Below are 15,709 nucleotides of genomic sequence, written 5' to 3'. Positions count from 1 at the left end.
GCGTTAAGTGCTTATCAAAAGTAGTTGCTCAGAGGAACCCGACAGCCTGCCAAACACGCAGTACCAGTGCGTCTTTAAAGCTTTTATACACATCCTAGCGTAATGGCGAACCTGAGCACTTTCTTTGCCGCCTGTTCATTGGTAGGCATCTAGCAATGTCCACAATACACTAGTATTGCAATGTCCACAATAGTTGTAGTATTGGACTTCCGGTAGAATGCAAGTGATGACCTGATATATATGTTATGTTTTATTAGAACTTCCTGTACATGGAGTGCATCAGTTGGTATAAGAAGCTCTTACGCTTGGAAAATGATGAATCGACGCCAAAGCAATATGTTCATTTATCGTTAAAGTGGGGCTTTGCGGAAGTGTGGATTTTTTCTGGATAGGTGTTTCACGGCTTAGCCTTCTTTTTTTATTGCATAAGAATCATCTTTTCAGGGAGTTACATGCAGTTAATACTAAGGCTGGGCAGAGACACCCGAAAAAGTTTTCCGGAATACAGATATTGAAATACACAGTGTGGAAGCCTAAAATACAAATACTGAGATACATTTGTAATTGACGTAATGGGATATTTCAGAGATAGTTTTGCAAAAACTGAAATACTTATCTCTATGTCGGGGATAGTCATACTTCGTACAGAGATTAGTCATGTGCAGCAGAGTATTTTAAACGCGCAGTGCATTGAAACTTGCAATTATTTTTCCTCATTATTTTATCACCGTAGTCCGAGTTCCATTAATGCATTACAAAGAGGCCTACACTGCATATAATTGTTAATAATGACATATTTACAGATATCAGTTGCAATAAAGAACTGCGTATACTGTATGAAAGCAAGTCAAATGCATTGTACACCGAAATCCGGATACTTGGCGGCAACACTATTAGCTATGCTTGAAGTAGCATAGTTCAAGCGAAGGACTGGAACCATTAACAAAAGAATCGAGAAAAGCTATGCTTTTATTTAACACAAGTCTGTTTAGTTTAAACATTTGGCGCGTCAATTGCACTTCAGCAGCAGTAGCTTCTCAGATAGGCCGTCATCTAGACATCGTCAATTCGGCCTCAACACAAGACTCACGAACGAGAAGTCACTCTACTGCTGCAGAGGAGCACAAACTTGTGTTATAGTGGATACAATTCACATCGATACTCTGACCACACAGTAAGCGTGGTGCATCAGCAAATAGTGCCTAAAATGCAGAGCCAGTGTCGTTAGAGTAGGACCGCCACCTTAACGTAAGTATTTTGCCCGTTAGAGTTTTGAAATTATAACGAGTACATTACTGTGTTACCTAAAAAAAGCAATGTACTACCATTAATGCCGTTACTTGTAACATGCTACGGCTAATCCTACACGAGTACGGCGGTCAGCATGTGTCTCTGACCAAAAAAAGGAATTAAGGCTCCTGAATTCCTTGCTGCCACTGTAATGGTGGCGCTTGCTTTAACGATTTTGTCTAAGCAGACTAGCGGTTTAGGCTAGTTTGTTTCCAGTTTTGCTAAAGTGGCCTAGCGCAAAGAAAGAATGGAACACAGAAACAATGAAGACAGGCTCTTGCTTCCAGGTGAAGGTTTAGTGTTTTCTTGAAACACAGAAAAAGCAGAAAGAAGAACGAACAAAACAAGGAGTGCAAAAAAAAATACAAGAAGACCTCCTTCTAATCGCCGTGTCGCTACGCCGGCGTCTTCGGGAAATGCTTTGAAGAAAGAAGTATCGTTGATGGCACACGGCGCCACACACCAAATTCTTTGGGTGGTTTGTGGCTTCCACGATAAGCTCCGCTTTTTCAAATAGGCGCATCTTTGGAGGTTATGTCACAAAAAATTTGACCCTCACAGAGTTAAACTTCTAATGCAAAATGCGCAGTTGCTTTCCTTTTCAGTTGTGCGTATGCTTGCTATAGTGCAGCTGAAAAAAAAAACACTGTTCTATGTATTCCTCTGGCAGCAAGGCCTGCAAACTCCACTACACGAAAACACAGTCTTTCATATGGGCAGCATGTTACAGGAAGCTTATCAAACAAACCTAAAGGTACCAGGATATTCCGTTTAACAAGAGTTCCATTTACCAAGCGACAAACAAGCGTGTATAATTCAAGTACGAGACCAATGATACCAGAGGCAGTTTCATTTAATAAGCAGCAGTTCCATTCAACAGATTTCCCATTTAATAAAAGCCTTCTGTAGTTTGTTATACAGACAATTTCGTTATAGTGGAGGTTAAACTGTTCCACAGTGTCCATCACAGTCTATAATTACTAGTATGCTCACCTGTGCTTGCCGGAGAATCGGCTGTTGAGACTGGTGACACTATGTGTGCACCGTAACACCTGGCCATCTCCTCGTGGATGATGCGCCCGTGGCTGCCAAGTCCGGGCTTGGAAAAAACGGCACTGTCGGTGCTCGAGCACTGGGGATTTCTGTGGCGCCCCACGTGTCCTCGCCATAGTCAGACTCGTCTTATTCATCATCTTTGTCGTTCGATTCATCACCTTTGTCACTTTCAGGCTCCTGTTCTAATCTCCTGTAACAAGAAAAACGAAAGTGTGGACTACAAACTGAAACTTGAAGAAGACTCTTGCACGCCAATGTACACCACAAATAAGGATCAATTTCTGCCATCATTCAGTTATTACTTGTAGTTTTACGCCAACGAACCACGATACTGTGATGTAAAACGAGATGAAACATAACTATTTGCTAGTGTATTTACACAGATCGATCCAGAAGGAGAACAGCAAGCACAGCAGACAGGCCATTCCTTTTAAGTAGTCTTCTGAGCACAGAATATGTCCGACCCAGAGTGTCAGAATGGTTTAGGTGGAGCGACGGCGAATTGTAACGAGAAATTCGAGACCTCCTTCCCTTTCCCAAATGGCTGTGTGTGTAACATTGGTCGTTTCAAAGCATCGATGAATGCCTGTTACAAGCCCCACTGTTAAGTGCCCCTAGGCCATATTTACTTTGTGAATCAGCGGAGGGCTCACTACGTGTCCGTAGGGCAACACGCGAACTTACCCAGCTGTTCACTTTGTTTATGGTTCTGCTGCTGATTATGGTTAAATATGTCCGAGGACCTTATAATGGGTGGCCTTTTAGAGCACCCACTTTTTGCTAAATTCACAAATTTTGATGCCTGGCGAGACTGTATGCTTCTGCCACGCAATATATGAAGCGTAAGCTCTTTCCACTACATGATACTGATATAGTGCTCTTTTTTTCCGAGGCTATTCTGACAAATATTGTGACTCTGTGGTAGAACATTTGCTTGCCTTGCAGACAGCATCGCTCGCCACTTGGACCCTGAAATATTTATTTTATTTGCATCTTATTCTTTCGGTCACGGATAAAGTGATTTTTCACTCTCAACAAATGACTCCGATGTCCTGATTTCTGCAAAACGAGCTCTCCGAAATTATCACATTACAACTAGCTTCTGCTTCTTGGCACACGTCTTACAATTAAACAGCAGGTGCTTCCCACTCACTTCCTAGTGAGCTGGAATGCTCTATTAAACGCTTAATACATAACCCGGTCTGCCACACATAGGTCGTTCGGCCACACACCACTCCCATTTTGCAGGGAAAAGTGGAGTGTTTTATGCAAAGAAAGAGCTTGATCATATTTAGGCATGAAGCTCCTTAGCCCAGCACTTCAACGTCACCACCAAGCGAAGCTCTTAAGACCAGGCAAGTGTGCCAAGCAAAACAGCTGCTGCACGGGCGCGGCGGCAGATGGTGCATGCACTCACTTATTCAATGGTTCCCACCACCATGCGCAGCAGACACTCTCCCTACGTGAACTTCAGCGCTATAATGCCATTGTACGCGAAAAAAGCGCAAGTCTGCAGGGCACTTCCCCGAAATCGCACAAAGAAAGCCTTTGTCATCGGGCTCATCGTCTGTATAACAAAGACCTGTGCAAACGTGCGCAGATTGTGACACGCTCGTTTCAGACAAAAGAGATGCAGGCCATTATTCAAGAATGCAGACACACCGAGCACGTCAACATACTGTAAAATAACAAAATGGGCCACAGCACATCAACATCGACTAACTGCAGTTAATAACGAGACTTTATCGTGTGCACGTCTGGACACAGTGGCCGCGTATACGATAGACTTCGATTCAAGAACAATCTGTCTCGCATCGATGGTTCCTTGCAATGAGACAAACACGAACTGAACACGCAGTCCGAGTGTTCAAAAACGCATTTCCCAGTGCCGACGACCACGCCGAGTTTGAATTGCGCAGGACGTGCAAGAGATCACATGCTCGGCAACGTGCCGGCTTTTGGAGTAACAAACGAATTCTGCTACTCGCCGAAACCGCAATAATTGCAGAGGCTGAATCTCAGTGAGGAAAGGCTAATCTCACACTGGATCTCTCTCGTGCACATGCGATCCCTTTCATGTACAGCGTCGAATGTCCCCGCCGCATCACCGCTCGCCACCTTACCGATTTCTAGAAAGCCAGCAGAGAGAGCGGCAGGCACATAGTCGTTTGAGTCCTATTTCTAAAGAGCTATTTGTACACTGAACACCTGCTGGTTTTAAAAGTACATAGGGGGCCTTCACGGAGCATTCTGTCAGCACGAGGTCATGACTTATTGAGCATGTGCACTGTTACAGGAGGCAAGTTGGTGTGATTTCAATAAATCAATCTGTAGTGCATGATCACCATCATCATTTTCTTGGTCACCGCACCGCACCTCTCGCGCAGCTGATGCTAGCTCGAGCTGCGCAAGAATTAGAACGAGCTGACACGCCTGGCGTGGCAGACGCTGGTAGCCGACGTGGCTCCGCTTCAGGCCTGGAATAAAGTGGCGAGATCGGCACGGCCCCATCGGCCGCCTTCGACGCCGTCTCACGTCTCTTCTTCTCTCGCCGCTACATTGGTGACCCGGAGAACACGCCCTTCGCCGAACGGCCCGCTGCCATGTTCCCGCAACTCTGCCCGCCAGTGCCGCCGTTCCAATCGACCTACCCCAAGGTACGGTTTATGCAGCTCGACGCCGTTCTTGCGGTGAATGGCATCACGGACCAGCTGCTGATGCACGCCATTCTTCTCGACGCCCTTCCGGTAGAGTTGCGCCATCTCGCTGCCACTTCAAGCACCAGCCCGCAGCCTTACGATGCCCTCTGCACTGCGGTGCTCGCCCGCAGCGGCAACACATACCGTCCGCTTCCGTTTACCCGCACCAGGCAGGTTTCCCAGGCGTCGCAGAGCAAGGTACGAACCGGTCCGCAGCCCTCCATTGACCGCTACCTCGGTACCCCGGCTTCGACTACTTCTACACCTGATCCGGTCGCAGAAACATCCACTCCTGCACGTGATCACGACCGCGAGGTAGAAGACTCCCCCACTGCGACTGACCTTCCCTCCGAGAGGTACATTCCCTCAGAGCCTCCGTGCAGAGCTTCATCACACGTACCTGCCACCTGCACGTTTTCCACGAAAGCGACGACACGCGACACCGTGGCCCTCGCCGTTTCCGACAACCAGCTCAGACGTCTCGGCCTCCTCCTCGCCGCAGCTGCTGGTCAGCCCCTCGACCGTGCCCCCTGCCGCTCCGCCACCTGCCACTGGTGCCAGCAATGGCCTGCCGGGTGCCTCGCCACACTCCACTCGCAGCTCCCCGGCCAGCAGCCGACCACCCTCGGCGTCCCCGCTCCCCGCCCTTGTCCCTGTCTCTGTTTCGTGGTCTACGACGGGCCCCAGCGCCGTGCCTTCGCGGAGCCAGAGCCTGCCCTCATCGTCGGCGTCGACACCGGCAACCACCAAAGCAACTTCCACCGTCGCCCCTCTGCCCGTGGCGCCGCAGCAGGCACCTGCGTCGAGACCCGGCGTCGCACAGGTGGTTTCGGCCAGCCCCAGTCCTCGCACCTCTGGTGCCCCCCGGCTCATCCAGCCAAAGCAGCCACAGATCCTGCCCAAGCTGTCGAGCGGCAGCGCGAACATGACGACCCCTTCGGCAGCGGCGACCACCCGGTCCCATTCTCCCCGGGCAGCCCAGCACAAAGCCACACCGCGGCCCGCGCCTGTACCGGCGCCGCAGCCTGCGACCACGGTGCAGCGCGGAGCCGCGATGGGGCTCAACACGGGGAGTCTGCTGCTCATCGGGAACCCCGCGGCAGCGCAGCCGGGCATGTTTCCGGCTGGACCTGCGCACGGCACTTTCCTGCTGAACCAGTACATTCCGGGCCTGGGCCACAGCCCGATTCTGATACAAGGCGCACTGGGGCAGACCCAGAGCTCTCTGGGACAGATACAGCGGGTCCAACTGGCCCTGCGGCCACCCCATGCCACGGGCCTGACCCTGGGGCCTCAGACGGGGCCCAGGCCCCATGGGGGACATCCAGGACCGCCTGGCACCCCGACGCTTGTCATTCTACAGAACCTGGGGCCAAGGCCCAACATCTTTCTGGCCCCGCCACGCATGATGTCGCCCCCCTCGTTTGCCATAGTCCCCGGACAGCCACTGACGTTGCAACAGCTGCAGGCCATGCTGCCCACGCAGACCATGCTGGCCCAGCCCGCACTGAGTGCGTTCCACACAGACCAGCACCAATCCCTGGTGCAGATACCGACGTTCACCCAGCCGCAGATACTGGCGCATGCCCACCATCACCACCACCACCACCACCACCATCATGGGGCCCTGTCGGGACCTCTAATCTCGACAGGCGGCAGTATAGTGTCCTCTGCACCCAGCGCCAACATTGTCACTCGCCATCCTGTCATGACCTCGCGACACACGGCCCACTCTCGGCCTGTCCGACCAGGTCACCGTGAGACCCGCTTGTCGGCTACCACAGCGACCCGGCACTTCCTCCTGCGTCCTCTGTGCAACTCCCAGTGTCGCCCACCAGAGACCCACCGGTTCCCAACTGTCACTACACATTGACAAACTGGACTTCCTAAACGGACACCTTGCGGATTGTCGTTCATGTATATAGTCTCTTTCTCTTTCTTTGTTATATACATATGTAAGGAATGCACCTTATAACGAATTTTCATATATCACAAACTTATTTTTTGTGTAGCATGACACTTTGTTGTAATAAGGTTTCAGTACATAATTAACGGGTTCTGCAGAGTGAGTGAGTGAGTGAGTGCTTGAGTGCGTGTGCGCGTGCGTGCGTGCGTACGTGTGTGTGTGTGTGTGTGCGTGCTAACCATTTGGATTTTAGAATGTTTGCAACTGCACTCTCAAATCCCCTCAAGCTCTCGAAATACTTCATAGCATGCAAAGGCATTGCACACTGATTTCGCAACAAGTCATTTTCTCGGCTGTCACAGAAAAACTTCCCTAACCAACAAAAAACTTACTAACGCACGCAATATTCATACAACACACACACATTATGCATATATATATATATATATATATATATATATATATATATATATATATATATATATATTCACTTACTTTTCTTCATATTTACATTACAATTCGGTCTAGTATCTTCCCCTATACTTCCTTAGCATTATTGTCTGTTATATCTCATTAATATTGTGTAAAACACTGAAAAACGAGCCCTTAAGTATACACTTCTTTCCTATATATATAATCATTGGATGCCAAAGCAAAAGATTTCAGACATACTCCGTAAGGTGTTCCGGCAACGATTCCGGAAGAACAAGAGGAGACATATTCCTCGTTGCACGCCTCCGCCTCATGGTCACATTGACGGGAAGTGTGAACACCTCAGGGCTGCCACTCAGTTCGGGTGTGCCAGCTGCAAGTGAATATAGTATAATAGTATAACCTAGTTAAGTAACTGCTATAATTTTCTTGCATATAAACAACACCTCTAATGAAAACCCGCCAATAAAAAAAAGCAGTTTCATCGCAAGGGTGAAGCAATGAATGCGGTCGCAACAAATCATGTCGTTATAAGAATTAAGACTTGGCAGTGAACTTACTTTGAATCGATTGATTTATTTCCACAAAGCAATCGTTTAAGGGGATACGGCTGCACCAGGGCACAAAGAAGTTTTTGTGGTGCGTCATCTCAACATGAAGTACATAAATGGCAGAAGCACAGCATGTAAACGGGTATACTAGCGACTTGCTACGTCTGCCGAAATGGTGTGTGCACAACAGCGCTTTCAACTGCGCTCTTACAATCAAATTTGCCAACTGCTGCTAAAGCAAAGCAACACTGTCTGCTAGGAATGAAACTACTGAAGCAGTCTAGTCATAATGCCCTCGGGTCAATAGCTTTCGCCACAAGACACCGAGACTCGGTAACAGCTGCACCACTGGAAAAGCTCCAGCCCCACCGTGCCCCCTGCTAGCACCACCTATAGTGCTCATTGTACCCGCATTTTTTGTCATTCGAAATAATGTGCATTAAATTTATTCAAAATTCGTAGGCTATCGCAAGAGTTTGAGGGTGTGGAGGAAAAACCCGACGTGAAAACAGCTCAATTAGGGGGAAGGGGGTACTGAATTTATGGTGTTGAACATAATGTGGTTGAAGAAAATGCTGTGTAGGTCATCTGAGTTCCCTTCACAGTGGCTCTCTCCTTTGTTAATACTCTTGTACACAAATTAAAAACCTCGTTCGAAAGGTTCAGAGCCAATCACAGTTTTTTACACTTTTGCGATAGTGCTGAACATCACTGAGGTTATCCGCACCTATGGCAGAAAACTAACAACAGACCTGCACATGATGCATACCTATACATTTATTTCCATGAGAGATAACTATAGCGACATGAATAAAAGCAGTAAGATGTCCTTAATTTTTTTGGCTTTGCCTGTGAAACGCCATAATATGAAAAATTATACACTCCTCGCGAGGTTCCCATTTTGGACCAATTGCTCGTATGGTTGTGCCAGAGTAAAACCACACAAGTCAAACCAGGAGTCAGTCAACTTCATGTTTCCAGTCCAAAACTATTTTTTGGCGGAGTTACACAGGAGACATCACAGCGGTACTGTTTTGAAGGATTTCTTGATCGCACAGGACAGTTTTATCGCTCTCACGTACTGGCATTATCGAGACTAACACTTGCACCTCAACCTTATTTCTTGTGGCTTTTTTTTCTATTATAAAGAACTTTGTGTCCGAAAAATAAATTTAATCGCCTGGCCATGCTCACGCCTTGATTTGGAACAGCCAGAAACAACAGCACATGAAAACTGACACTGTGTGGTCCTTACGGAGTACTCACTGTAATGTGGTGGCGTGTCAGGGATCGGGAAGGCCACTATCTTCTTGACGTCGATCGTAGCGCTTACCGGAGAATCGAGCTCTGAAGAGCTGTCATCTGGATGGAGGGATGGAAACCACACAAAAGTCTCGTTTCATACCCAGTTATGGATAGTCTTGAATAAAGACTGCCTTAAAGGCTTAGCAATATGGCTCTGTCACCAATAGAAAGTCGATAGAGGTCAACTACACTCAAAACTCGAACACTGGCATTATTAAGTATCAGCTATGATGAAATAAATCAAGAGTAAACTTGCAATATAAAGAGTTTTGATTGATATTTGGGGTTTAATGTCCCAAAACCATATGATTATGAGAGACGCCGTAGTGGAGGGCTCCTGAAATTTCGACCACCTGGGGTTCTTTAACATGCACCCAAATCTGAGCACACGGGCCTACAACATTTCCGCCTCCATCGGAAATGCAGCCGCCGCAGCCGGGATTCGAATCCGCGACCTGCGGGACAGCAGCTGAGTACCTTAGCCACTAGACCACCGCGGCGGGGCTTGCAATAAAAAGAGTGTAAGGAATGCACCTTATAATGAATTTTCATATATCACAAACTTATTTTTTGTGTAGCATGACACTTTGTTGTAATAAGGTTTCAGTACATAATTAACGGGTTCTGCAGAGCTGAATTGAACAATTGAACTGCTTTACCAATATTGACGAAAATTGCAGACATAGATTACCTCTGAATTTTAGCAACCTAGCATTATTTAAAAAAAACAGCTATTATAGCGATTGATCAGGTATATCAACTTAGGAGAACTGTCATTTGAAAAATAATAAAAATATCCAACTTTTTTTATAACTATGTCCATTGCAAGTGATTTGTAGTACAGGCTAAGGAGAGCCACACGCCTCTTATGACATTTTTGTAAAGGTGTAATCCAAAGAGTGAAGATTTTTGTTCCTTGTTACTGGATGTCAGACATTTAGGTTTTTTAATGTGATTGAAAACACTTTGTGATCAGAAAAGTACCCTACCTTGATCCTGTAAAGTTTGTCTAGAACAGAACCTTGTATGTATGCAGCTATTGGCAAAACAATTAGGAAATCATAGTTTTCCTGACGTACTTTGAACTGAGAAGAAAGAATTCGATGATTTTACAACATCCTTTGTCGATTGTCAAAAACAAAAAATCGAAATGACCTGCTGCGGAGTTGGGGCTGCTGCTCTGACAATCAGATCCAATCGTCTTCAATTTTTCGCAGCTTTCGAGGTGTGAATGTTGCTCACTAGAAGTGTTGGTCACAAAAAGATCCCCCGCTAATTGCAATGAACTCTTTGGAGTAATATATCAGCCAAGTAGCACACAAAAAGACCATAACCCACTAAGAATTGGCATTAAACCAGCGGTTTAATGCCAATCACTTGATATGTTTCCACCCACTTGAGCTTCGTTACCAATGAGCAAGTGACTTTTCCATTAGCCAGGCTAAATTCCTGCCAATTTAATTTGATTGTCGTCTGGTTCACAACAAAGTCTCGCATAAATTAAAATCGCTGGATACAAGTTTTCCAACACAGACACATTCACTTAAAAGAGCCCTGACATCAAATTTCAAGATTGAGATGTGCGCATCATTCGATCACTTGGTATGCATACCGTACTTTTGCGCGTATAACCCACACCAAAAACCCAAAAATTTCTGTGGCAAAGTGGAGGTGCGGATAATACGTGGGGTTTTTCCTATAGTGCTGCTTCACAGCAATGCCTGTTGTGCTATGAAGCCCCTTAACAGTGTAGCGAAGGCTACGGAGGCGGTTCCCGCAAATTAGTGTTGCTCCGCAAGTAGCACGGCAGCTTGCGGCCGATTTTGGTTTCGCTTGCTTGCATCATTAAAGCGTTTAGAAAAACATTTGGGGAGATACAATTCGATTGTTCAATGTAAAATCCCACTGTCACACCACACCACAAGTATATTTTTTGGACGTTCGCGGCCGCTCAGTGACCCTCCACATGTCCCTACGTCACGGACGCCATGTTTACTTTTGGAAAGGGCTTGTCGATTGATAATTGATAGGTACGTGGGGTTTAACGTCCCAAAACCACCATTTTATTATGAGAGACGCCGTAGTAGAGGGCTCCGGAAATTTTGACCACCTGGGGTTCTTTAACGTGCACCCAAATCTGAGCACATGGGCCTCCAACATTTCCGCCTCCATCGGAAATGCAGCCGCCGCAGCCGGGATTCGAACCCACGACTTGCGGGTGAGCAGCCGAGTACCTTAGCCACTAGACCACCGCGGTGGGGCTGGAAAGGGCTTGTCGAAAAGGTGGTGCTGTCTCAGAAAGTTCCATAATAAATAAAGCAGTATTTAATTCAGCAAGGCAAACGAGATATTATAGTGGCTATAGAGATATTATCAGTAAATCAATGTACTACTTTTTGAAGCGGCAGCAGGCATGCCTTTCGGTTCTGTTGTTTCCAGGGTGCTGTTACAGTGTACTAGAAGGGGTAGTGTTGTCAAGTTGTCGCCGAGTGTGAGCGCTCTTTACCTCGCTGATACCGCTAGTTCTCCACATCTCGACCTGTTCGCCAAGCCTATCTGTTCTGTCACCATATGTAACGTACGGCGGCAGGCCTTCACGGCACAGCAAAAGCTTAAGATCATCGTCGTCGCCGAGGAATACAGAAATCGCGAAGCGGGAAGACGGCACGATGTGGACGAGTCCTGCGTGCGACTGCGGAGAAAGAAGAAAGCCTACAAGCCGCGCACCACAACCGTCGGTCATTTCATGGCCCCAAGACCGGTGCCTACCCTGAGCTCGAGGCGGAGCTAGTAAAGTTCATCGAAGATGTGAGAAGCAGGGGTCACGCCGTATCGACCGAGATGGCCCAAGTGGAAGCGCGGCGACTTCCGAGGGAGCTAGGCCTACCTCACGAGTTCCGTGCGAGCCGCGGATGGCCGCACCGCTTTATGAAGCGGCAAGGGCTCTCAATCAGACGGCGGACTACAATATGTCAACGCTTGCTGGCTTCCTATGAGGAGAAGCTGCTCAAGTACCAGAGATATGTAATTGGCCTGCGAAAGCAGCACAATTACATTTTCTCGCAAATCGGCAATGCGGATGAAACTCCTGTTTATGTTGAAATGCCACTGGACACAACGATTGAGAAGACGGGCAGCAGTTCGGTGAGCGAGCTTACCGGCAGGAACACGAAACTGCGCATCACAGTCTTGCTTTGTGCCCTCGCCGACGGCATGCAACTGCGACCGTACGTCATCTTGAAAAGGAAAACTCTACCAAAGGTTCATTTGCCTGCCGGTGTGGTGGTGCGCGCACACAAGAACGCGTGGATGAGCAGCGGCTTGTTCGTAGACTGGATCAAGACGGTATGGGAGAAGAGGCCCGGTGCGATGCTCGCAAAAAGGTCCATGATCGTTCTTGACTCGTTCCGCGGCCACACAACTAAAGAAGTGAAGGACCGCCTTTCATGCAACGGCACCGACTTAGTTGTTATACCCGGTGGAATGACGTCAATGTTGCAGCCTCTACATGTGTCGCTTAACAAGCCCTTCAAAGCGCATGTCAAGCGCTATTACGCCGAGTGAATGGCCGAAGGCTGCTACGACTTGACGCCGACAGGACGAGTCCGAAGGCCTGATATTGCCCTATTCTGCAAGTGGATTGTCGAGGCATGGAAGGCGATTCCAGGTGAGATGGTGCGAAAAAGTTTCAAGAAATGCTGCATCACAAACAACATGGATGGAACCGAAGATGACCTTGTGTATAATAGTGAGGACTGCGGCTCAAGTGATAGCTCTAGCGAGAGCAGTGACAGTGAGTGAATTGTGACTGGCCTTGGAGACAGCGTATTCTGCTTGCTAAATAAAGCTTTTTCTGTCTACATATGTGCTATGTTGTTTAAGCAGTAGCTTTTGTACAGCCTTTCCTGTATATCAAATGTGCGGGCAATATGCGAGAATTTTTTTTTCTTTCTCAGTGAGCTGAAAGTGGGGGTGCGGATTATATGCAGGGGTGGGTTGATTTGATTGATTGATATGTGGGGTTTAACGTCCCAAAACCACTATATGATTATGAGAGACGCCGTAGTGGAGGGCTCCGGAAATTTAGACCACCTGGGGTTCTTTAACGTGCACCCAAATCTGAGCACACGGGCCTACAAGCAGGGGTGGGTTATACGTGCAAAAATACGGTAGGCCTTCTTGGCCAAATTTGAATGGCGTCCGTCGCGTAAAAGTTATTTTGTTGCGACGTCAAACAGCGTAGAAAAGCTAAGGAGAAAAAACTAAAAATAGACTGCCCTGTGACATCGACACTAGTGCTACGTGTTCGATGTGACACGTTCCACAAATACCATCTCGAGTGACAATACGCTAGTAACGATGACGTCGACAATCTTCGAGCGTGTTTTGAGCCGACTTCCAGCCATGCTCTCACTAGTCGCTATCCTTGCTATGTTGAAGCATGCGTGCGATTCATCGTGTCACATCGACTGATTTGCGTTGTGCTCCACTGCGTGTGAGTACGATCATTCAGAGCGACAATGCGTGCCAGAATGTCAGGGAACCACTGCGTAGTGAGAACCTGCACGTCGAGGTGCGGAAAAAGTGGGAAGTGTGCGGCGTTTCACCAAGCCACGAAACCCAACGCAGCAAGTGGGTTGGCTTTATATGCGCCGTTGGACAGACGGGCTGGACGCCTGTGAAGAACAGCCGCGTTTGCTCTTTTCCCTTTGTGGCTAGTTGCTACAGAGTAAATACTGTGCTGGCGAACGAGTTGGGTTTCACTGGCAGTACTAGACCTCTTCTCGAGGCCGAGGCTATTTTTACCGTGTGCTCTGCTGTAGCTAAAAGCAGCAATTCACTCGCCAATCGTCCGCGACATGATGTGTGTAGTTGGTCTTCCTGAGCTCCGACAGTACGGCCGCGACTGATAAATACATAGCCTTTAACGCAGAGCTTGTCAAGCAAGGATCGTCGCAAATCACGGCGATGCCCAATTTCAGGTCGCTGTCATCATCACCTGCCGATGTTGACCGCGAGGACTGCGAGGACGGCGAGGATGACGATGTTGGCGACAGAGGCATGTCTAAGCATTCAGTGACACTGCTGGACTGACTGTACGTGCGCTCCTAGCAGACGAAACGCCAGTGTGACGTCCCTATTTTTTGTGAAAGCGGCATTAGCTGTGCAGCGGCCTCGACGTGGCCGCGAGGTAGCGCTGCCAGCACTACAATTTGGCGGGTTTTCCACCTATTTTAAACCACGTTCGATAGTGAATATATTATTATTACAGATACTCATTCGTCACTCATATGCGTTTTAGGTCGCGAATCGCTACTAGGGGGTCAATAGCTACTCGACGCTAAAATCTTGACAAGTGTAAATTTGATGTCGGTGCTTAAACTAAAAACAAACAATGACTTCATTTAGATTGACAAACTGCACTCTAAGAATTGTGTTGCCTTAAGTCTGACTGTCATAAGTTCATTATTAGTTATTAGCAGTGAAAATTAAGCTTGAAGTGCCATTTTTTAAATTTCACACTGTGGCGACTTCACCCGCATTTTCTTTTCGCACATTTTTTCGCATAACAGGCCTCATGTCGCGGCAAGAGTAGTGTTTTCAGGATAATGAAACCGTGCTTTACTAATACGTAAAAAAACATTTTGCCCTTTCATGTTTCTTTAACAATCGGCATCTTGCCCACTTTGCAGCCGTGACTTTGTAAGAGACCTCCACGCCAACATCTCGAGAAAAAAATGATTTCTTTATTGTCTTCTGCTGCACAAACAACCAAGAATCCTCAGCATCGTTAATGCACCACCAATCCAAAACAACTCAAATCTAAAAGCGATTTTTTTTTCAGAAAGTCTCTAAATTTTATCCCTCCATCCTCCCTTAAAGCATACTCAAGCTACAGAAGGCTATTGCTACCTTAATATTTCCGTTAATTTGACACTGTCTAAAACTCGATATGTAGCACTCGAACTCGAGTTTTTCGTCAGCCCAAGATTCGCCCTCACCAGACCACTCAGAGCTTCACTGGTCATCAGAAATATGCTTAAAGTTTTGCAACCACATTTTTCTGAGTAATTTTTGGCAGTTTTCGGGCTTCTTAGGCATTGACATCGAAGTATGCAGCGTGTACTTACCATATCGCATGGCAAGACCTTTGCTGGGATTCCTGTGTATGGTGCAGTCCTTGAAAGGACTGCGGAACTGCTCAAAGTCAGGAGTCTTGAAGTCCGGCACTTTAGATGGGGGCAATGGGCTGTAGGATCAACCACTTGAAAGGCTCGTGTCACTGCCTTTACGATCGGTTGGACCCAGGCTGCTCTTTGACCTGAAGGTTCACAGTAGCAGTGACAAGCAAATAGGTGAGGGTTGAGTAAGTTCATATCATTCAGAAGCAAAACTAACTAAATTCTGAGGCCTCACACAGAAAACCCATTGTACAGTAAAACCGTAGTGGTAGGAATAGTGCTTGTACA

General features: G+C 47.4%; 2 protein-coding genes across 2 annotated transcripts in view; both read right to left on the bottom strand.

The window, feature by feature from the left end:
* The window catches only part of LOC142784785 (uncharacterized), a 38,734-nt gene extending 36,350 nt beyond the window's left edge, over positions 1-2,384 (bottom strand). Inside the window, exon 1 of the mRNA XM_075883284.1 lies at positions 2,284-2,384. Within this exon, the coding sequence (XP_075739399.1) occupies positions 2,284-2,350 (67 nt within the window). The 5' untranslated portion in view covers positions 2,351-2,384. The remainder of the gene's footprint in view (positions 1-2,283) is intronic.
* Positions 2,385-2,396: 12 nt separating this feature from the next.
* Positions 2,397-15,675, bottom strand: LOC142784638 (uncharacterized). The gene is made up of 4 exons (XM_075883066.1): positions 15,371-15,675; positions 9,201-9,296; positions 7,624-7,756; positions 2,397-2,536 (listed from the first exon to the last, which is right to left on the bottom strand). The coding sequence occupies exons 1-4, from the start codon at positions 15,378-15,380 to the stop codon at positions 2,473-2,475; spliced, it is 303 nt and encodes a 100-aa protein (XP_075739181.1). The 5' UTR covers positions 15,381-15,675; the 3' UTR covers positions 2,397-2,472.
* Between the last annotated feature and the right edge of the window lie 34 nt (positions 15,676-15,709).

This window comes from Rhipicephalus microplus, unplaced genomic scaffold (assembly GCF_043290135.1).
Source record: "Rhipicephalus microplus isolate Deutch F79 unplaced genomic scaffold, USDA_Rmic scaffold_15, whole genome shotgun sequence".
NCBI lineage: Eukaryota > Metazoa > Arthropoda > Arachnida > Ixodida > Ixodidae > Rhipicephalus > Rhipicephalus microplus.
Note: the sequence above shows the minus strand (reverse complement) of the source record. Positions and strands in the feature narration are given on the sequence as shown.